The 23,715-nt window shown below is 39.7% G+C and overlaps 1 protein-coding gene across 1 annotated transcript in view; it reads left to right on the forward strand.

The window, feature by feature from the left end:
- reck (reversion-inducing-cysteine-rich protein with kazal motifs) overlaps window positions 1-23,715 on the forward strand; it is a 146,201-nt gene that overhangs the window by 87,353 nt on the left and 35,133 nt on the right. Inside the window, exons 13-17 of the mRNA XM_080193594.1 lie at window positions 421-600; window positions 8,344-8,553; window positions 16,282-16,418; window positions 17,550-17,690; window positions 20,707-20,895. Coding sequence (XP_080049720.1) covers window positions 421-600; window positions 8,344-8,553; window positions 16,282-16,418; window positions 17,550-17,690; window positions 20,707-20,895 — 857 coding nt within the window. The remainder of the gene's footprint in view (window positions 1-420; window positions 601-8,343; window positions 8,554-16,281; window positions 16,419-17,549; window positions 17,691-20,706; window positions 20,896-23,715) is intronic.

Here is a 23,715-nt window from a genome sequence, read left to right on the forward strand (position 1 = left end):
TCCTGTGAGCATCAAACTCAATTAGTTACTTCAATGTTAACACAAAGTTACTACAATGATGTCGTTCTGCCTGGTTGATTTTCTATAACTACAAAGTGAAATAAATAAGTATTTCATTAAGAACTTCCATTTCACTGAGGAGACTTCAGGCCAATCTACATTCAACAACCTGCTCTGAAAACTGCTCATACTTTGATAGCTGCATCTAATTCCAACTGAGACAATCCGCTGCTTAACTTTTTCTCCATTATGCTGTACTGATACCAATATGTTAAGTCCGAAATTGACACTTCTGCGTTTGAGGTGAGCAATTGAGTGATTCATGGAAGAAACATAATGTGCAGTAATGTGTATTGGCTTAAGTGCAGATTTTCAAACTTTAAGATCATTTTTAAAGAATTATTTTTCTTATTTTGGCAGGGACCTGTGTATTAAGTTGTACAGCACCAGGTGGGGAAGCACAACTCACTGGCAAGAATTTGATAGGGTCTGTGAATATAACCCTCTGGAAGCTGCCATGTTTACGTGCCTGGCTGATGTCCGAGAACCATGTCAGCTGGGTTGTCAAGGTCTCAAATACTGTACTAATTTTAACAACAGGTAAGAATCTCCTTTTGGTGACTTTTAAATCTCCAAGCGTTAACCCTGTTTATACGTCTTGTGACTCTTTCTGAAGTAAGTCGTCCTAACAGCCCTTAACTACATTTATTTTTACAAGCGTGTTGTGAAAAAATTTTAATACTGGAATGGGCAGAGAAATAGGATTATATGGAAAGCATTTCCAAAGAGTTTTCTGCACAGCAGATCCTGAGGTTCTATGCAATCTGAATGTGCCTAAAACTTGTTGACCCTACAAATGGTTCCATGTGCTCCAGATGGTGCTGCAGCATTTCTGCTCATGCGGTATAGTTAAAGATGAAACTTTGATGTGGATAACATGCCAAATGCACTCAACTTAAACTTTTTGATGAATTAATGCTGGCAAGTACAAATCAGTGAGTTAACCTTCTGACTTGTAAATGTCTTAATCAGAAGGCAGATTGTAGCTGTTGTATTTTCTATTTGGCTGGAACCTTGTCTGCAAACATTCTCCCTCATTTGTTTAACTCCATATGTAGCTGGAAATTGTGGAAATGCCATAGGTTGGGAGGCAGAGGCGTGCAAACGGAAGTAAACCGGGATTATTGACCCTGTCAGAAGGTCATACTCTGGGCATCTGGTGATCTTCCTCCAATTTCCTTTGTTAAAATTTGACTTTAAAGCAGCCTTCAATTCTGATTATCTGTTCTCAGATGGTGAATTGTTTCCTGTTCCTGCCCCATTCAGAGTCATTTTGCTCCGTTTTTCAGTATTTCTAGTTAGTGAGTGGAAACTTCAAAAAAGTCTGCTCCTTTTTGCCAGACCTGACCCAGGGAAAATAGCCCCTGAATTTCATGCAGAAGAGCTTTGCTACTAAAATAGCTTCATCATCTGTTCAGCTGCTTGGTCTTTGTTGGCTGGTGACAATGAAGAGAAGGCGTCGTGTGGTTTGAGCAGCAATCAAATGAGGACATTGGCTCCAGTGTTATGCAGCCTTTGACGTTGTACAAAGAAGTTGTTTGAACATCAGAGACTGCTTCAAAAGAAGCTGACTGATGCTGACTGTGGCTCTGGCTCTAGTATTGATCTGCCAATGCCAGAAAACTCAGACCTGAAGATTCAATTAAAGTGCTCCATCCAGGGATCAAAATAAACATCTGCTTTCTTCAGTTGTCTGGGTGGTTGAGGTTGTGAGGCAGAGACTGATAGCCAAGTTCTGCACACATGAGGACGGTCTCAACAGGGATCTTGGGTTCATGTCGCACTATCTGTAACCCCTGTGACTTGCCTGGGTTTGCAAAACCTCGCTCACTGTACTGTCTGGAGACAGTACACATCTCTTTCACCTGTGATCAGTGCTCCTTCCACTCACATTGTCGGCCACTTTAGGACTTGAACAGCAGGTTAGGTGTAGAGATTCGCATTCGAATCAGTAATCTGTAAACTGCCTGTGCTTTGTATGCTCTGTCTGAGACCAGAACACTCCACTCACCTGACGAAGGGACAAACCCCGAAAGCTTGTGAGTTTACTATCAAATAAATCGATTGGACTTAAACCTGGTGTGGTCAGACTTTTTACTGTGTTCACCCCAGTCCAACGCTGGCATATCCGCATCATGGTTGAGGTTGTGTCACAGATTACAGTGACTACCTGGTATTTAGAACATCACTCAAACAGACCAGGATTCCAACATAGTATTAATATAACTGTTCAGTCATGCAGGAGTTCAGGTGCTACCTTGTGAGCATGTGTGAATGAGTGACTGAGTGTGTGGGTGTGTACTTAACTTTATTTTCCCATCAAGTCCTTACACCTTCAATGGCAATCCTGCTACTTCACATAAACATGAAGGCCTAGGTACCAGAACAATGTTGGTTAAGTTTGCTAACAACCCTAAAATAGCAAGTGCTGTTAACAAACAGAAAAAATTACAAAAGAATTTAAATTAGTTATCCAGCTATGCAGTCAATAGTAAATAAAAATTGTAATTGGGAGGCATGCCTTATGAAGATAGGTTGAGGGAGCTGGGACTCTTCTCCCTGGAGAGACGAAGGTTGAGAGGCGACCTGATAGAGGTTTATAAAATGTTGAGAGGAATAGATAGGGTGGATTCTCAGAGGCTATTTCCCCGGGTTGAAATGGTCGCTACGAGAGGACACAGATTTAAGGTGCGGGGAGGCAAGTACAGAAGTGATGTTAGGGGTAAGTTTTTCACTCAGAGGGTGGTGAGTGAATGGAATCGGCTGCCGTCAGTGGTGGTGGAGGCGAACTCGCTGGGGTCTTTTAAAAGACTTCTGGATGAGTATATGGGATTTAGTGGGATTGGGGGTTATAGATAGGTCTATGGATTGGTAGGTGTTGATGTGATCAGCGCAACTCGTGGGCCGAAGGGCCTGTTTGTGCTGTAGTGTTCTATGTTCTATGTAATTAATTGCTATATAAGTGTGTATATATATCAGTTGGAAATGTGTGCTATTAAATTTACAATTGAAGGGTTAGAATCAATACATGGAGACTTGGGGACTAATCAGTAATGACATGTCAAATTAATTGTCTCTGTCATGTTCCTATTACTATTCCGTGGCTTCATCCATGTACTTGTTTCTTCAAACAAAATCATTCACGTGATGTGGGTACTGCAGCCAAGACCAATGTTTATTGCCAAACTCTAGTTGCATAAAGAAGATAGATGGACTGTCTTTTTGGACAACACAAAGGTTTGATCCTGCTGAGTGACTTGTGTGGCTACTTCAGAGGACAGTTAATAATCAGCCACACTAGTGTGGTAATGGAGTCATCTACAGGCCAGACAGGGTAATGGTATGTTTTCCTTATCCCTTGTACTCAGTGCCATGGTCTGTTGATTGTATAACAAATGGGATTAGTTGTATTCCAATGGACTTTGATGGGGACTCAGAAAGAGACAGAATGTGTGGTTGTTGATGCACTGTGTGCAACGTGTATTTTAAAATAAAAGCAGTGAGTTTGGAAAGGCTAAGCTCCAGTGTTCTACCCTTCACTTTTAAAAGCTACCATGTTGGAACTCAAATAGGTAGTGAAGAATAGGACACTGAACCTAGTCTTTATGTGGTTCACTCCCATGTTTTGTTCTTACTTGCTATGTACTGAAATATGACTTCATCTGCAAAATATTTCGTAATATTACCTGAGTTCTTTGTTACTCTAATGACATTCTACAATTAATACGAGCTCTTTTGCGTTTCCATTTAGGATAGTAGTAACAACTTTATCAGGCCATGAGATTTGAATGAGTTTATTAAAAGGAAAATGAAACCATGGTATATGGTCAATATAGCAGATTTCACTTAGTTACAAAATTTTCATCTCATTCTTTTTAGGTACAAAAATATACACATTAGAATCATAGAATCCTACAGTGCAGAAGGAGGCCATTTGACCCATCAAGTCTGCACTGATCACAAACCCACGCAGGCCCTATCCTTTAAGCCCATATATTTACCCTAGCTAGTCGCCCGACAAGGGGCAATTTAACCTGCACATCTTTGGAGTGTGAGAGGAAACCAGAGCACCCGGTGGAAACCCACGCAGACACAAGGAGAATGTGCAAACACCGCACAGACAGTGATTCAAGTCGGGAATCGAACCTGGGTCTCTGGTGCTGTGAGGCAACAGTGCTAACCACTGTGCTGCCCAACTAAATTATTTACCAACACTAAACGCGGGTCACTATCCGTAACCAAGTTATATGTAGGTTTCATCACATTACTACAGGATATTCATCAGTACAGTGGGCCAAGAAGAAATGAGGACACTGATGCTTATTTTAACCTTTAGACATTCAAAATTGATGTTCAGGTGTTTTTCAATGTTGAATAAGTATATCAAAATACACTGTTCACTCTGAACTCTAAACTCTACCCAGATATCCGACCCAAACCAATTTGTAAGTCATCAAACTCTATCTTAATGTAACAGATTTTGGGACATAGCCAGGAGCCTAGTAAATGGTTTTGATTTGTTTTGTAATCAAAATATGTTTGATAGGCTATTACACTGATGTGTATGCTCTTCATGTAGACAATAACAGTCAGCAGAGAGCCAGACAGCTGCAAAACTCCCTCAGCAGGTAATACTGTGGCCAGTTAATTCTCATAAATGAATATCAAAAACAGACTTTCTTTGGATTTAACTCCCTCTATTTCACAGTTGTGAAGAATTTTTTTTTCATTTTCATGGGACATGAGTGTTGCTGGCTGGCCAGCATTTATTGCCCATCCCTAGTTGCCCTTGAACTGAGTGGCTTGCTAGGGCATTTCAAAGAGCAGTTAAGAGTCAACCACGCTGCCGTGGCTCTGGTGTCACATGCAGGCCAGACCAGATAAGGATGGGAGATTTCCTTTCCTCAAGGACATTTGTTAACCAGATGGATTTTTCTGTCAATCAGCAATGGTTTCTGATAATTTTTATCAAATTCAAATTCCACCATCTGTTGTGACAGGATTTGAACCCAGATCTCTAGAACATTAGCCAAGATCTGGCTTAATAGTTTTGTGATAATACTACCAGACCATCGCCTCACCTGCAAATTTGAATAAGTTTAATTGTAAGAGATATAGTCACCATGAGATAGGTAATCATGCACTAGAAAGGATGTGAAAATGAACAATTTTTTACAAGTTAAAAGGGATGAGTTCTGAGGAAAGATTGGAACACGAGAACTGTTTTAGATTAACCCATGGTCTCAAGGGCCTTGAGTTGGTTATAGAACTTTAAGGCTATTGCCCCAATTCTTTGGAAAGTCCCTAATGTATTAATATTTTAGCTTTATGTTGACATGATGTGCCATGTCATTGTTTTACATTCTGAACTCCTATGCCCATATTTTTAATGAAAATTTCTTGTGTAATCTTCTCATGCTACGCGCACATTCTTCTGCCAGTTAAGGTCCTGGAGCGCCAGCATTGAACAGGACAATGCACAGCCAGTGTTACATGTTCGCAAAGGCATTTCTATTGTGAATATAAACGTAGGAATTTACAACAGAAATATGAAAATACGAACAGTAGTGTAGAATTCCTGCTTTGAACACAATCAACAATCTGGGTGCAAATTGCACCCACAATTGTGCTGCTTTTGAAAAATGTTTTATTTGCCTTTTATGCTCATTTTCATTTGCATTTCATCAGACACACAATTTGCCTTGAATTAGTGAATTGAACAATGCTTATAAATGTGGCTTTAAAAGTTAATATATTTGTGTGGTAATTGGGTGCAATTTGGTTAATACACATACATCACAAACATCTGTGTATGTCACAAATATATAATCACTTTCATAAGTCAGCCCAGTACCTGTGAATAATTCAATTTTTAATGACTGAAAATTACTTCAAAAATTCATAGCACCATTTACCAGTTATATTAGGGTGTTGTAACCAGTTTCTTAGCAAACTTAAGATTACATTTAAAAGCTTTTAAAACATGTCGATTAGAACCCTGCACTCAAAAGAATTAGTTTAATTTAAGAACCTCCTCAGAGGCCTTGCAAAGCACAATTAGTGAAAACTCCCAAGAGTGTGTAATTCAACTGGGGACATGGCCAGATTGGTAAGACAATATTTTTAAAATTAGTGTAAAAGATTGTGAAAACTCGGTATACATTGAATAGAATTTGTGCTTAAAATTCTGGGATGTATTTTTGTGTGTGGCATGTGCTATTTTCTGGAGAATTGTGCCAGAATAAAGCCAGTGCACTCAATTCTATCCCAGGGTGTATGATTTTTGCAATGAAAACTGAATTGAGTTGGCAGATCCTGGTCTAATTCTCCCTCACCTTCTCAACTTATTTCTACTAATGATCACACAGTCTCTACTCCTCGTGTAACAATCCAGGAGACCAATGAATGGGGCATTTTGATTTAAAATAGGAAATAAAAGTCAATTGTAAACCCATACAAGCCGTTGATTCCTGCAGATAGATGGGTATTTAATTTTTAAAGATGTGATAGCTTACCTGTCACAGTAGCAGTTGCATAATAGCTGCTGTGTTAAATTTGTTTAACAATACGACTACTTTACCTGGATGTTAGGCAGTTTTTATTCACAAATCATTCAAAATGCTGCCTGCAAGCTTTTATTTTTCACAGTAAATAAATTCATAGGGCGGAAAATATATTTGCGTAGTGTTAATTACAGCGACAGACTATATAGATTGCACAGGGCATACTGTATCATGGGGCATTACCTGTGCCATGCACAGAGGTGTCATCATTGATATTGAGAAATGTGGCGCAAAGCCTAGAATTAACAATTTGAGGCAGTATCTGTCCTGGGGAAACACAATCTGCTCAGCACTGCTCCATGCACCCTAGTGTGTAAAGTAAGGGTTTAAACAAGGTCCGTGTTTCCTAGTAAATGTATTCATTGAATTGCTTCTTGTGACTTTAATGTTTGGTTAAGGTTTTACTTGAAGGACTGTTCTCCCTCAAAAGCCTGGAGTTTAGAATCCATATTTTAAAAACCCATTTTCTAAAATCTCTAATGTTATGAGCTGCATTTGCAATCTGAATATTTGCAGTGCATCATTTCCAAAGGTGTGTTAGTACATTCATCTGTCTGTGCTGAAAAGAATAAAAGGGAGGGTCCAAGGGGACAAAAATGTAATCTTGTATTCTAGAATGAAGAATGACAGAAATATATAATATATTTTGCCTTGGTAGAGGGGACTGAAGAACTGTAGACAAGATCGTTTAGCAGTCAGAGCAGTAAAAAGATAAACTTTATTGATTATTAGGTGATTGCATTGCTGAATACTTCTAATCTGTTATTAAATGTGGCCTGAGGTTCACCATCTTAATTTCCTGCTCTGATCTTTTGGTATCCTACAATGCTGCAAAGCAGCTCAATGCAAGATTTCAAAACCGAATCTCCCTTCAGCCTGACTCGCCTTCAACTTGTTTCATCAAACTCTTGCCATAACTGGCTATCCAATTCAAAACTGATGTTACCCCAGTTCTTTGTAAGGAGAGGAAAGGCTTGTCAAGGTTTCTACACTAGATTTCTATCTGATGGTCATTGTTGGGAAGTGCATGTGTGTGGATGTTGAACGAGAACACTTCAACCAAATTCAAATAACCAGCCATTGCTCACTGTCCACAAAGACCTATTAAGAGAGGCATTAAAACACTTTGAGACAAGAGAGGAAAGTTGTTTTCAAAAGAAAATAACTGTTTTAATTAAATTGGGATTGTTTGTAACATTATTTTGTTTCTAACATAGCTCCTTTTTTAAATACGCACAGCTGTCCCATCTTGCTTCCATATTAAAATGTACAGCTGGTAGTTTGATGATTCAGGTCAGTATTTACAACAACGTCTAATCTTACTCAATGTTATCATTTGTTAAAATCCATAATATAAATTTGAGCCGTACTGCATAAAATTAACACAATATTAGGAGTTGTGATTGGTCTAGCTTAATTGTACCTTCTGGTTTTCTCCTGTGTTTCTCATCATTTGAAAGAAGCAAATTCTACTCTCTGAATATTTTTAAAGGAATGCTGTATTTATTTACAAATTATTAACAAAATAATTTCAGATATTTCAAACGTAGAACAGCTCATTCAGAGAATGTCAATAAGGCTGGCGAACTGGTCCAGATTGTCATTGAAAACATAACTTCAGTGTGGCACAAGAAAGGATCTAGGAGACAATGAAGGGGTTATCATTGGAGTTAATAATTGGCTATTCTGGAGAGAGCTGGTGAAATTTTATGTTATCTAGACCCACAGAATTATTCCGTAGTTGCAATACGCAATCGGACCAAGGAGCCAAGAATGACATGAAACTTTGGGAGAAAGGGACCATAAAGATGCCATTTATGAACATACCTGTGAAAAATATAAAGACCTGTCAACCAGAAATGTGGAAAGCAGTTGCCTGTTCATTACAAATCAAGCCTTGCCACAGCAAGTCTGGAGGAAGTATCTGCAAGTAAGTTCTATTTTACTGGAGCATTGAAGTGGAGTCTGACTAGCCACTCTAATATAATGATGTGTTTTTTTCATTGTGCCTTACAGATTCCTCATTTCCCGTTATATGTTTTACTAAGTTGAAGCAGCTAAACGCAAGCGGACAGTTAAAATAATTAAATAAATACCAGTGAGTTGCATGAGAGAGTTTCTGTTGCCTCATCATTTACCTTTTCAGAGCAGTACACAGTAGTGTTACTACTCCAATTGTTGCATCAGTTACTGCTTGGGAAAAGAAATAAGGCCACATGTAGCAAGCCACAGCAAACTGCTATCTTTTCTGGAGTAACTAGTATTCTGTCACTTCCAACTAAAGGCTAAAATGTAATTACTGATTATTATTAGAAGTGTTGAGAGCATAAATTACAATAATATTCAATGTAGAATTAAGACAGGCAGCTCCTTTAGTAATGTATATTTTTTAGACTGATATTTTGATATTGATAATCTTGACATTTTAACTTGGAATGCTTACTCGTAAAATTTGTGTATTTTTTGATCTTATGGAACCCTTCATCTGCGTGTTTAACCACAACTTCCTGTTGACTGCTTAATTACAACTTCCTGTAAATGGGCACTGTCCCTGTAATTTGGAAATCTGCAGCTTTGATATTCTGTTTTCACAGAGCTATGTATTTTGAGGAATTATCAGTGACCCATTTACTGCATTTTTTGTGCCAAGTTACCAAATTATCTTCAAAATATCAGTCCAGATGCTTCAGACATATGGATCAAATACATTTAGTAACAGTTAAATAGTTCAAGGCAGAAAAAACAGGCAAGTTGGAACAACACTAGAAATACTGCAGAGTATTGGGGCTCCCAAATTGTTTGCTCTAATATAGGAGGTTTCAAGAGTTGCAAAGTATTGGGGACTAAAGTACCAACAGGTATAATTTTAGAGCAGAATAGTGAGTCTTCCCTTAGCAGGGGCAAGAAGGAATGACCAAATGTAGCTGCGAGTCAAAAAAGGTAAAGAAGATGCAAAAGTTACCAACAGCAAAAGAATAGCTAGAATGTTTATGTGCTAAAGCAAGAAGAATAACGATTAAACCTAGGTGAGGAGAATCTATACTTTAGTGGCAACAAAATGTCACGGACTGAATTAAAACTGAGAGACACCAAGTTAAATACTTTTAGAAGAGTTAAGGAAAACAAAATGGGAAGCATGTGGTATTTACTTATGAGGACACAGATTTCAGCAGTGGAAAGGAATAATTTTACCAGTGGTAATGTGCAGATAGTGACTGTGGTTGGAGTCGCAGGATAAAATAATGCAGGCCATCAAATTGCCAGAAAGAAGCAAAGGACACCAATAATGGAGGCCTTGATTCGGAGTTCAATTATTTGAACATAAAAGGGAAGAATTTATGGATGTATTCAGTGCTGTTTTCTGAGTTAGTGCTTAAGTTGACAAGAAAAGATATAGTAATGAATCTGGTTCTTGAACATAATATCTGGAGCAGGTCAGCAACAGGAAGGGAGGAAAAGAAATGGAAACGAGCAGTCAAAATATAATTAGGGATAAACAATCAAAATGTATTTAATGTTAAAACAGCCAAAAAGAGACCTGATTATTTGGAAAAGAAGAAATGACAAAGGGATGAAAGACTTGACCTGAGTAAATTGGAGAGAGAAATTAACTGTAGGACAGTGGGTGAATGGGAAATATTTAACTCTGAGTTTAGTATAGCACAGCCTGCAGTTTGTTATGCTTTCCCATCAACCCATTGAAGCCTGATTTGGTCATTTCTGGTCAATACCATATTGTCTTGATATAAGAATTAATTTAAAACATCCCAGTGACTTCTCTCCTTCTCATCTGACCCTTTCAAGGGACAGAGTACAAAAACAGCATTGCATTAGTCTCCAGGACTGCCATTTGCAATGATGATGCAAGTTTTCTCATAAGGTCTCTTGCAAGTATTATAAACATTATCTTGGAAAAGGAATTGTCCATGATTTGATATGATTTATTCTTGCCACATATATTAGCATGCAGTGAAAAGTACTATGTCTTGCGTGTTATACAGAAAAAGCATACCATTCATTGAGAAGGAAACGTAAGAGTGCAGAATGTAGTGTTACAGTCATAGCTAGGGTGTAGAGAAAGATAAACTTAATGCAAGGTAGGTCCATTCAAAAGTCTGAGGGCAGCAGGAAAGAAGCTGTTCTTGAGTGAGGTGGTACGTGACCTCAGATTTTTGTATATTTTTCCCAATGGAAGAAAGTGGGAGAGAGAATGTCCAGGGTGCGTGGGGTCCTTAATTATACTGGCTGCTTTTCTGAGGCAACAGGAAGTGTAGACAGAGTCAATGGATGGGAGGCTGGTTTGCGTGATGAATTGGGCTACGTTCACAACTTTTTGTAGTTTCTTGCAGTCTTGGGCAGAGCAGGAGCCATACCAAGCTGTGACACAACCAGAAAGAATGCTTTCTATGGTGCATCTGTAAATGTTGGTGCAAATCGTAGCTAACATGCCAAATTTCTTCAGTTTTCTGAGAAAGCAACCTCTGAGGCGTTGGTGGGCTTTTTTAACTAGTGTCGGTTTGGGGGCACCAGGACAGGTTGTTGGTGATCTGGACACTTATAAACTTGAAACTCTCAACCCTTTCTACTTCGCCCCATTGATGTAGACAGGGGCGTGTTCTCCTCTACACTTCCTGAAGTCGATGACAATTTCCTTTGTTTTGTTGACATTGTGGGAGAGAATATTGTTCCCGCACCAGTTCACCATATTTTCTATCTCATCCCTGTCGTCTGTCTTGTTATTATTGAGATCATTCATGTACGTATAAGGAGTATAGTTGGGAGCTGAGAACACAGCCTCGTGGGGCATCGTGTTGATGATGAACGTGGAGGAGATATTGTTGTCTATCCTTACTGATTGTGGTCAGTGAGTTAGGAAGTTCAGAATCCAGCACCAGAGGGAGAAGTCAAAGTCCAGGCCACGGAGTTTGGAGATGAGTTTTGTGGAAATAATGATATTGAAGGCTGAGCTCTAGTCAATAAATAGGAGTCTGACATAGGTGTCTGTTATTTCAGCATTCCAGGACTGAATGCAGGGCCAGGGAGATGGCATCTGCTGTGGACTGTTGTGGCGATAGGCAAACTTTAGTGGATCCAGGTAGTCTGGGAGGCTGGAATTGATTTGTGTCATGACTAGTCTTTCGAAGCACTTTATAATGATGGATGTCAGAGCCACCAGACGATAGTCATTGAGGCACACTGGTTTTTCTTGGGTACCGGGATCATGGTCATCTTCTTAAAGCAGATAGGGACCTCAGATTGTTGTAAAGAGAGGTTGAAGATGTCTGCAAGTACCCCCGCCAGCTGATCCGCACAGGATCTGAGTGCTCATCCGAGTACCCAAACTTGGCCAGTTGCTTTCTGTCGGTTGACCTTCAAGAAAGCTGCTCTGGCATCTGCAGTGTTGACCCCAGATACAGGTTCATCCAGGACTTCAGGGTGGAGGGCATGCTCTCGCTGACCTTTTGCTCAAAACGGTCATAGAATGCATTGAGCTCATCGGAAGGTGTGCGTTGGGGCTGGCGATTTTACATGCCTTCATCTTGTAGCCTGTTATGTCTTGCAGACATAGTTGGTGGGGGGCGGGGGGTCTGTGTGGCTAGCCTGGGTCTCTAGCTTGATCCGTTACTGTCTTTGGACATCCTTGATGGATTTCCTTAGGTTGTATCTGGTTTTCTTGTATAGGTCAGGGTCTCCTGTCTTGAACACCTCAGACCTGGACTTCAGAAAGCAGTGGATATCCCTGTTGATCCATGGTTTCAGTTGGGGAACACATGGATTTGCTTCTTTGGCACACAGTCTTTTACACACTTACTAATGAAGCCAGTTACTGTAGTGGGAGTAATCCAGTGCAAAAAGATAGCAGTTCAGCATTGACTGTCCATTACACAGTTGACTGTCTAATATAAACCAAAAAGATCCTTTTGTATTACTCAAGAAAAATACCTGCATTTATATTGTGCCACTCATGACCTCAGGATGCCCCATGATACGTTAAATTGAGTGGAGGCCTTGTATCACAGAAAATGTGGCGGCTAATTTGCTGACAAGCTCCATCAGACAACACTTGAGATCAATGACCAGATAATCTGCTTTTGTGATGTTGGCTGAGGGACAAATATTGGCTAGGACTTTCCTGCTCTTAATATAATTCTGTGAGATTTCAAGAGGGCAGACAACTTTTGGTCTAAAGTCTTGTAGGAAACACAGCTTCATTGACCGTTCAGTACTCCCTTAGTACTGTTTTGCAGTGTCACTCTATATTTTGTGTACTGGGGTGAAACTTGAACCCACAACTTCGCATTCAGTAGTGGGAGTCCCATCTCTGAGGCAGGCCACCAGACTCTTTAAGCCTGTCCCGCCATTCAGTATGATCATGGCTAATCTGTGCTGGCCACGACTCCTTTTCTGTGCCATTTTCCTGTAGCCCTCTATTCCTCAATCTATCAAAGATTTATCCACCTCCACTATAAATACTTCTAATGATCCAATCTCCAGTACTTTTGCAGCAGAGAATTCCAGAGATTTACTATTCTCTGCAGGAAGAAAATTCTACACACCTGGGTTTTAAATCACCGGCCCTGTATCTTGTAGCTACATCCCCTTGTTCGAAACTCACCCGATAACGAAAACGTCTAACCGTCTCCCCTGTCAAGCCCCTTCTGGATCTTTAATGTTTGAATAAGGACACCCCTCGCTCTTCTAAAATCCGTGGAATACAGACCCAGGGTATTTAATCAATCTTGACAGGAATTCTCATCCTAGGAATTAGCCTGGTGATCTCTTTTGAACTACCTCCAATGTTACTATATCTCTTTTTAAGTAAGGGGACCAGGACTGTACGTAATATTCCAGGTGAGGTCTCACCAACACCCTGCACATTTGCAACTAAATCTCCCTGTTTTTAGACTCCACCCCTTTTCAGTGCAGGCCAAAATGCTATTTGCCTTCTTAATTACTTCTTGGATTTGCTTACTAGCTTTTTGTGATTCATGCACTAGAGCACCTAAATCTCGATGCATTTCACTCACTTGCAGTCTCTGTCCATTTAGATAATTTGCCTTTTGATTCTGCCTGCCAAAGTATATGAACTCACACTTCCCTACTTCCGCCCAGTCACCCAATGCAAAGGGAACTAAAGCGTGTGATTCCAGTTATTGCATTTAGGACATAAATGGTCTTGAACTTCAATCAGTTTTTTGTTCTGCTGATCTTCAGGAAGCACAACTGTAATGATTGGGATGTGAACAGATTAAGTGTTAGTTACATAGTCCTGCCTTGTGTGGTGGCACCATCCTGATGCAAAAAAAGTCTTTCGTGATTGAGACATTTCAGCAGGTTAATGGTCGAGTCTCTTGATGACACTGCCCAAGAATGCTTGCATTTGTTTCAGGAAATGTGACTAAGTAGATGTACATTTCAAAGCAAAATGTATTCCATTGCTGGTGTCAAGGCAGTAGAAATAAGAGCAAAGATAAAACAAAACTCTAAATCCTCCAATTTCTTCAGAGTTAGGGTATGTGTAATATGGAGTGGATCTGTTGGTGTCTAAGAGACGGAAGGCAAGTTGGAATTTGGGGTGAAGACCTTTCATCAGAATGCAATGTTGACGGGGGACCTCTTCTTTCTCCAGATGGCGCATCAGTCTTGCTTTGCTAACATTTTCTGCTTTAATTTCAGATCTGATTCTGTAGCTGCAGTATCACTATTCCCATATTGTCTCACTTTTGTTTATCTCCTATGACATCTTATCCTCCAATTTTTACACACTTTATTCTTTTTGTGTCCTTCCATCACCTCACTTTGATATCATCTATTATAATCCAGGTCAGAAACCTCAAGGTATTTTATGAAGTCAGCCTAAACCATAGGTTTTTGCCCTTTGAATTTGGCTAGGGTGAGCATGCAATGCTTCATTGCAGGTATAATTCAAATGACCCATGTGGGAGCTTTTACCAAATACAGTTCATTCAGGAATACAGTTAACATACTGAAAGAAAATTAGTAATAATTTTTACCAATTACAAACAAGAAAAAAAATTGTATAAACCTTAACAACTAAATGCATTGTTCTAACTAACAAATCCTGTAAACAAGTAGGATTAGCTCAGGAAGTTCTTATGCTCACGTTTTGCTGTTGGATTCTACAGCTTTTTTGACACTCACAGGCTAGCTTGAAGTCAGAACAGCTTCCCAAAACACCAGAGAGAGACAGACAAAACCTTCTTGCAGCTTGAAAAGTAGAACAACTTCTGACATTGAACCAAACTGAAAGTAAAACTTAAAAAAAAAACTGTCCCACCTGACTGGTCAATCAATCTTCCCACAACACTTCAAAAGGGTTTGTAATCTCAAGGTGTACGAGGCCCAGATTAAAAGTAAACAGAATCCCATTTATCCCATTTAAACAGCAATAAAAGGATCTCTAAATAGGCAGCCAGTGCCACAGTAAACAAAAACAAAGCTGCTTATCCCCCAATACTAAGGGACAAAGCATAGAACATGATTAAAAATTTCTTAAAGGCATGGTAGCGTCACAATCTAAAGGTTTTTTAATGCTAAGCAGTTTGCTAAATGTTTAGCTGTTAAGTTGCTCTCTTTGACAGGTGCATCTATTATAATCTCTTTCTCCACTCTTATTTTTCTTTTATCAATCTTACTAAAATACCTCTTTTAGTAGGCAGCTCTGATGAAAGGTGCACGCCAGAAAGGTCATAACTTGTCTTTACACTTTACAGATGCTAACTGACAGAAATAAAGCTGCAATTATATGAAGCCTTGGCGAGACCACATCTGGAATACTGCGTACTGTTTTGGTCTCCTTACAAAGGGAAGGATACTTGCCATCCAGGGAGTGCAATGAAGGTTCATCAGACTGATTCCTGGGATAGCAGGCATGTCCTATGATGAGAGATTGAGGAAACTGAGGGGCAATCTTATTAAAACATACCAATTTCTTTCAGGGTTCAACAAGGTAGATAGAGAAGAATGTTTTCCCTGGCTGCAGGATCCAGGGACACAGTCTCAGAATAATGGGTAGTTCTTTTAGGACTGAAATTAGGAAGAATTTCTTCACTTAGAGGCTGATGAATCTTTGGAATTCTCTCCACCAAAGGACTGTAGAGGCTCAGTCATTGAATATGGGGCAGCATGGGGGCACAGTGGTTAGCACTGCTGCCTCTCAGTGCTAGGGCCCAGGTTCAATTCCAACCTTGCGTGACTGAAGCACATTCTCCCTGTGCCTGTGTGGATTTACTCCCGTAGTCCAAAGATGTGCAGGTTAGGCTGATTTGGTAATGTTAAATTGTCCCTTAGTATCAGGGGGATCAGCAGGGTAAATACATAGAGTTGTGAGCATAGGGCCTGGATGGGATTGTTGCTGCAGGCTCGATGTGCTGAATGACCTCCTTCTACACTGTAGAGGTTCTGTGATTCTATGTTCAAGACAGAGATCTATAGGTTTTTAGATATTAAACACTATGGGGATGATGCAGTAAAATGTGTTGAGAAGGTCAGCCATGATCTAGTTGAATGGCCTACTCCTGCCCCTATTTCTTATGTTCCTAATTTGTTCAAATTATTCAAATATGTTCAAATTTCTTTTCAGGATACAATGTATCTGATAGCTCATGAATTTTATTTTATCATGTTCCCTCTATAGGTCAGACTGCATAGAAATTCTTACAAATTGTGGAGACCATAGTAAATTTCCAGCAGGACAGACTGCTGAAACTATTTGCACTCTCTTGTCTCCAAGTGATGATTTAAAGAATTGCATTCCACTCAAAAAGTACCTTGGTATGTATATTGGACAAGAATTTGATCACTTTTGTTTTTTTAAAAGAAACTAAAAGTAAGAGACAGCTTGCATTTACGTAAATGTTTTCTAACATCCTCAGAATGTCTGTGCTTTACAATCAGCAAATAACCTTTAGAAGTGCAGTCACTGCTGTTGTGTAGGCAAATGCAGCAGCCGTATTTGCACATAACAAGATCCTGCAAACAGTAAATACACTGTATGATTGGTTAACATTTTCATAGTGGTGATTAGATGAATGCTGGCCGGGTTCCCAGGAGAGCGTTGTTTTCTGGAAATAGTGTCATTGAATCTTCAATATTGATTCGGACAGCAACTTGTCTTTATGTAACACTTTTAACATGGTACAGTGTCCCTAGCTACTTCACAAGAACGTAATCAGGTTAAAAATGATATCAAGCCAGAGGAGTCGCTATTAGAATATTTAGATAAAAAGCTTGATCAAAGAGACTCTTATTAAGGAGGAAAGAGAGGTGGAGAGTTTAGGGAAGGGAAGCTAGTACAGATATGCAAATGGTTAGATTTTTGTCATGTTTTAACAATTGAAGAAATGTTTGCAGGCTAAGGCATAAAGCTGTTTCTCAAATACGACTTTGTCTAGAATAATATTTCCTTAATTTCTGCTTTAATAGCGAATGTACTTCAAAAATATTTCATTTTAAGCTATAAAATGTGTTGGGATATCTTGAGAGCATGAAAGGCCCTATATAAGTGCAAGTTCTTTTTTAATTTGAAGAGTTCTCCATAATACTGAAAATGTATTGGATAAAGAAACTCTCTTATTCGAACAAGCGATTTTTTTTTGTGCGTTTGTGGCTTGTGAATGCATGGCTTGTATGCACAAGTGTAGGGTTGGCAGTATTGTGTGCATGCATGTGTGGGTGGGTGCAGTGTGTGGGTATGGGTGGGTTGTGAGTGGGGGTGGGTGAGTTGAGTGGATTGTGTCTGTGGGATTGGATGGGTTGTGTGCATATGTACACGTGTATGTAAACCTCTGTGCTTTTAAAACCCCATGGTCGATCTAATGGGTTTTCCATGGGTAGGATAGAATAAGTGAACTCTTCCCAAAGTATATCTCAGCAATTCTCCATTATTGTATGTATTTTTGACAGCTCCAAGCCCATTTCATAACATTGTTGAAGAGGTGATCCATCCATGTAATCCAAATGCCTGCCCCAATAACCACGTATGTGAGGTAAATCGAAAGGGTTGCCAGGCAGGACAAGACTGTCTTCCTTATCTGTGTGTCCCCGGTGAGTAATACACTTATGAAGTAATTGAGTTTCTTTCTTTATGTTGAAGTTTCACTCTTGCAAAAAAGCATCTGAAGTTGGGCATTGTTGAAAACTATGTTAATCTCTCCCTTCCACCTGAGGTGTGTTTTGTAGCAACCTTAAGAGGTTTTGAATGTCAGTTGCTTTTCTGGACTTTATGCTCTTTCAAAGGGTTATTTGTTCACTCAGAAAAGATATGTTACTACTCCACTTATAGGTGTAGGAATCATTGCTTTTCATACAGCTGTAAAGGCTTTATGTATTAGAAGCTGAGGATGGAAAATTGGAGGAAAGATTTTTACAGGAAATTTGAGTTGGCATTGATGGGACATTTGCTACAGCTGATGTGACCACATCTGAAATATTGTGTATGGTTTTGGTCTTATTTAAGAAAGCACATTGATGCGTTAGAAGCAGTTCAGAGAAGATTCACTTGACTGATACCAGGGGTGGGAGTGGTTGAGGAAAGATTGAATTGGCACAGCCTGGATTCAGAGTTGATGATCTTGAAACATAGAAGACTCTGAGGGAACTTGACAAGGTGGATGTTGAAAGGATGTTTCCCCTTGTGGGAGAAACTAGAACTAGTGGACATATTTTAAAAAGAAAGGGTCTCCAATTTAAGACGGAGATGATGAGAAAAATTTACTTTGAGAGTCATTACTCTTTGGAGCCCTGTTCCCGGAGAGTGTTGGAGACACTGAATAATTTTAAGGCAGTGGTAGATATGACTATGGATGTTTCTCAGTTATTGAGTCTCATGTGAAATGTTTATAATGTTCAATAACATTGCAATACAAATTAAAACCTATTCCAGGTAAGCAGCAGAATTTAATCTGCAAGATAATTTACAAAGATAGTACAACTTCACCTAGTGCTCTGCTTGAAAGGTATACATTGGATTATAGTTCACTGAAAATGTTAAGTTCCAAGTCAGAAAGAGAATAGGATTCTATTTAGAATTTTCTACACTATATTGTACTCAAAATAAGGCAAGAACCATACTCCATATCAACTCAATGCCGAAAGTTGTTTTGTCCTCAAAATCTTCTAGTTCATTCTTCAACATTTGTTAGTTAAGATATCCTGTTGTCTTGGCTCTGGTTCTTTCCAGTATGAGAACCAAAGTTGCTCAGATGCTCGATGAGACACAACAATCTATACTGGTTGTTGATGATGTTCCACTCTGAGAAAGAGAGGATGGAATTTAGAAATAGTCCAAAAAACTAAGGCATCTAGAACAGAACATCACACAAGCTGAAACCTGTACTTCCAAGATACCTTTGCTTTCTTGGTTATCGAGCATATTTCAAAGTTTCTCCACTTCTTTGCCAAATGTGCACGCTTGTGAACGGCTGCATTATATTCTGACAATGTGTAAAATTCTCCTGTGGAGGGGAAGGGCAAGAGAAAGGCAAAAGGTCATAAGTAATCCTTGTTGTCCCCATTGGTTTTCCTTGCCTATCTCATGAATGTAAATCAGGTTGTTGGAAGTGACAGTCTGGAAAAACTGGGGAAGGATGAAAAGTGCTTCCCTTCAAGATCCGTGCTTTTAGTACTCCCAAGTCTTTGCCAATGTGTGTTAATTCATGTTGGCACCCACTAACATTGTTCTACTTACCTGGCACTTCTTTATATAGTGAGCTGCAAAGTGGTTCTATTTTTTTAACTTGCATTATTAATTATCATGTACTGGCTTTAATATATAATTTGATAGAAAGGTAAATTAATTTTACTAAAATTGTACTTTAAGTTGAAATATTGAATAGTCAGTAAATCCAGAAGATGCATTTCACTAAGCTTGTGAATGGGATCAGTGACAGATACTGAGTGTCAATACTGAGAGGGAAGATGATGGCCCAGATCTTCCCATCTGTAATGCTATGGAGGCTGACTGCGATGATAATTGTGACATTTTGCACCCATGGGGCTGGGTCTTCATGTCCTAGCCACATCAGAGATGCTATGTTACAGCCATTCACAGAACAATGGCAAAGAAAGGCAGTGGTGGAGTTATGCCTCCTTTTGATAACACCAGTTACAATGTTTGGGTAAGTTTTTGTAGGAATTGAGGGTGTCATTGGAGTTGATGGATGAGTGGGTGTGTGGAGGGTGAGTGAGTAGATGGGTGAGTGGGTGTGTTTGGAGAGATGGGGTGACTAATTGAGCAAGGGGTATGTGTTTGAGTGTATGAGCATCATTTTATATCATTTGAATTTTAGTTCTTAAGCAATAAGCATTTGTAAGTGGTGGTGACTGGTGGGTGAGTGGATGTTTTTGCGGGGGAGAACTAAGTGTTTTAGGGGGGACAGTAGGTCATGGGATGGTAAGTGGCCAGATCCAGCGATGGGTCATCAGATGGGGGAACATTGGGATGTGAGAGGCAGTGAGGTTGGATTACATTTTTATTCAGAGTTGCTCCGGAAATTAAACGGTGGTAAATGTCGCCTGTGTTTCCAACCCTGAGCTTGGTGTTGGAAAAATTCATGTTGTGTCTCAGGTAGTGCAGATCAGCTCATCGGAAGCTTAATTTACTGGGAAATCACAGCATCTAGACTTGCGATGGATCCTGAAGCGCCGCAGTTGGATGTGCCTCAGCATTCGCTACTGTTGGTATAGTGGGGCATTTATTTGTGAATCTCCTCATCCTCTCTCTCTCCCTGCACCACCACAACTCCCCAGTCTTTTCCTCACTTTCTCTGTCACCTTCAGTTTCTTTTAGCCCCCAGAGAAGAAAATCAAGCTTCATGCAACAATGTAATATATGATCAAGCTTGATCAGTCTTAAAGAATGCAAACAAGACTTTGTAATACAGCTGTGAATATGTATTACAGGGATAGTAAAGTCACCACTTTTAATTGTTCCTGATTTCAGTTTAGCTTCAAAGTGCATATGCAAATATGCCTTTATTTGAAATTTATAGTCATGTTTGTATTCCAAACTCCTTAATTACTGACTATCTGCGCATTGAGGGAATGTGAATTTTTGTTTCAGGATGCAAACTGGGAGAAGCTTCTGATTTCCTTGTCCAGCAGGATACCCTGATTCAGCTTCCTCTGGCAAGTGGAGAGATGGGTTGTTACAGGGTGTGCACTTGTGGTCCAAGTGGACGGTTGGAAAATTGCTTAGAGATGCCATGTATTGACGTGCAAAAAACCTGCATTGTAGGAGGCCAGAGGAAAAGTAAGTTTTTCGATTTATGTGGGTGCATATATACCATAAGTTATTTAGGAATGTATCACATGAACAAAACCGTGAAAAATAGATTTGCAGATGTGTTCAAGACATGATGCTGGCCCAGCTGAGTCCCGAAGCAAGCCTGGGATTGAATTTATGAACAACCCCATTGTTAATTTAGTCTGTGACCATCACTAACTACATTGCTAATGCTGTAAAGAAGCAGGGAGAGTTTTGTGTACAGTTCATATGGAAAAGAGTGCAATATTTGCACTTTTAACTTGGGTCTTTATAGTACTTAAATAAAGTGACGTAAATTAATGGCTTTGCTGGAGTTTGGTTACTACTTTCAGATATTTAGTGCAACATTTTCGCCTCACGGAGAGCAGTGCAAGTCAGGAAATTGCCTGGCTTGCTCTACCCCCCTCAGGAAATAACGCCCTATCAGATCCTATTCACTCTGGCAGGGGCAGGTGTGTGTATAGCCGAGAGTTGGGCCTTCCATTCCCCTTGTCCTCCGCCGCCCCTCGTCCCCTGCTGCCCCCTAGCACCCCCCGTCTTCCTCCTGCCCCACAGCTCTCTGGCACATTGTCTCAGTTGTTTTCTTAAATTTAGTGCCTCACACCTCCCATTCGCTCCCCATACCCACATGGTAGCCATGCTTTCCCGCCCAGCATTATAGTTCTCTAGACTGTCCTTTTGCCCACCCATGCCAGCTGTTAAGATCCAGGCCAAAAACTCCAAAGTATTTTGTGAAATTAGCCAAGACCCTAAGTTTCGTATTTGATTTGGGCTTGGGTGAGCATAACGTGTTTCACTTCAGGTATGATTCAAGTGACCCACTAGGAAGCTTTGATAAAAGTTTATTTGAAAACAGTTAAATTATATTAATAAGAATTAGCATAACTTTTACCAGTCACAAGATTTAAGTATGACACAATGTAATTCCTAACCGCTGCTGTCTGTGTTGTTCCAAGTTAAACACCATCCCACAGACATATACCCTTCTTCAGACTTAGCACAAAATAAGTGTGCTCACATGATGCTGGATTTGCAGCTTTTACCACCAATTTTTATTGGTCCTTTGAACGTTGGATCAGCTCCCTGAGACTCCCAGTCTTGGAACTTGCAATAAGCCTCGAGAGAGAGAGTTTCAGAAAGACACTGCCTTCTTCCACCAGCTTCTGACAGCAACTGAGATGACACTAAAAACTTGTAATGCTCTGTTTTTAAAAAAAAGCTTTCCCCAGGCATATCACATGACCTGTCAACATTCCCAAATCAAACTCCACTCAGCAATCCCCAAAGGACCTTTATAAACCCCAAACACTGTATTTGTCCAGATTTAATTCAACATGATATCAATTGTACTGCCTCAGTAAGAAGTACAGAAAACCGGTTACAGACATTGCAGTGCCAACAGCTTGCCAAGGACTGCAGAAATATCCTGCAGAGAAACATGATTAAAATACATTTCTTAAAGGCACAATAACATCACATAACTCACCTATCCACCATTGGCAGACGTCAGGAGCCATGTTGAGAAGAAGTAAGATATAATGGTTGCAAATATTTATTATAGCCTTCACTACAGTAATACAATTCCATTCATGAAAGCCCAATCAAACTTTTAAATCCCTTCAAGTACTTAATCCCTTATTAGAAGGCAAATGGAGTTTTATTCAGAGCCCCACATCACCACATTGAAACCAATCTTTAAAAACCTTTTAGACAGCTCAAACAGGTCATTTATCAATCTCTGAACATGGGATCTCTATTGAGATAATGAAAGGTTGTGGAAAGCGGCTAAGCATTAATAATGATTGCCCCTAGGAAAATATCAACAAACAGGTGTTTAACAACTCAAACAGGCCTTTTTTTCTAATTTTTAAAGGACTAGCGACTTAAATAACTTCACAGCTCGACAATTCTACGGACCTTGTTCGCTTATCACAAGCATTTACGTGTCTTCTAAAAAATTGACTCCCACACAGTGGTTGAAGCCTTTACGTAATGCAAGTTGGATGTTTGAATTCAACACTGAATTGAGATGGCCCTTGAGTTTGGCTTTCCCTAATGTGAGAGTCAAACCAACCACTCTTGTCCCCCTCTTTTGCCCTATTGTGGAGGTGAGACCCCTCAATCTGGGCCCCACCCAGCAACCATTGTTAAAAGTTAACAGCATCTCCATACTTCTGGATTTTAAGCCTTTATAAATTCTTAGTATTATTTGAACTTAAATTCTGATTGAGTTCATTTGAGATTTTAACCATTTAGATAGCAGCAGACAGTTTGATGAAGTAACTCAGGAAACCTTTAAGTTGTGGATCAATACCTATTAAAGAGAGGGTGGAACTTGACAAGAATATTACGACTCTTGCTTTTCAGCTCAAATTTGGGTGTAGGTTGATACTTGGTCTCTGATCTCTCCCCATAACTTCTGCTTCCTCCTGCACTGCAGGCACTTGCTATGCATCTTGCTCAGTGAAATCTGCATGTTAACTCAGTCCAGGCCATAGTGTGATTAATGAAGCTATTGCATTCTAATTGCTCTAAATGAAATGAGGCTATTTATTCATGGGCTTAAGGGTGCATGATTGATCTGTGATTGGTCCAGGTTGGTATGATCAGTTTCTAATTGGTTTCTTGAGGGTGAAGGTCATCGATTTGATGTCATTTTGTATTGTCGCCTGACTGATCCTCTTAGGTGTCAGTTAATTGTGGGACTATCCCTCCCATTAACATTTGTTTATGACTTTACTTAAGCTAAAAGAATGTTTCATGATGTCTTCTGAGCCTATTCGTTCAGGATGGAGGAATATGTTG

This window comes from Carcharhinus amblyrhynchos, chromosome 8 (assembly GCF_965287045.1).
Source record: "Carcharhinus amblyrhynchos chromosome 8, sCarAmb.v2.hapA, whole genome shotgun sequence".
Lineage (NCBI taxonomy): Eukaryota > Metazoa > Chordata > Chondrichthyes > Carcharhiniformes > Carcharhinidae > Carcharhinus > Carcharhinus amblyrhynchos.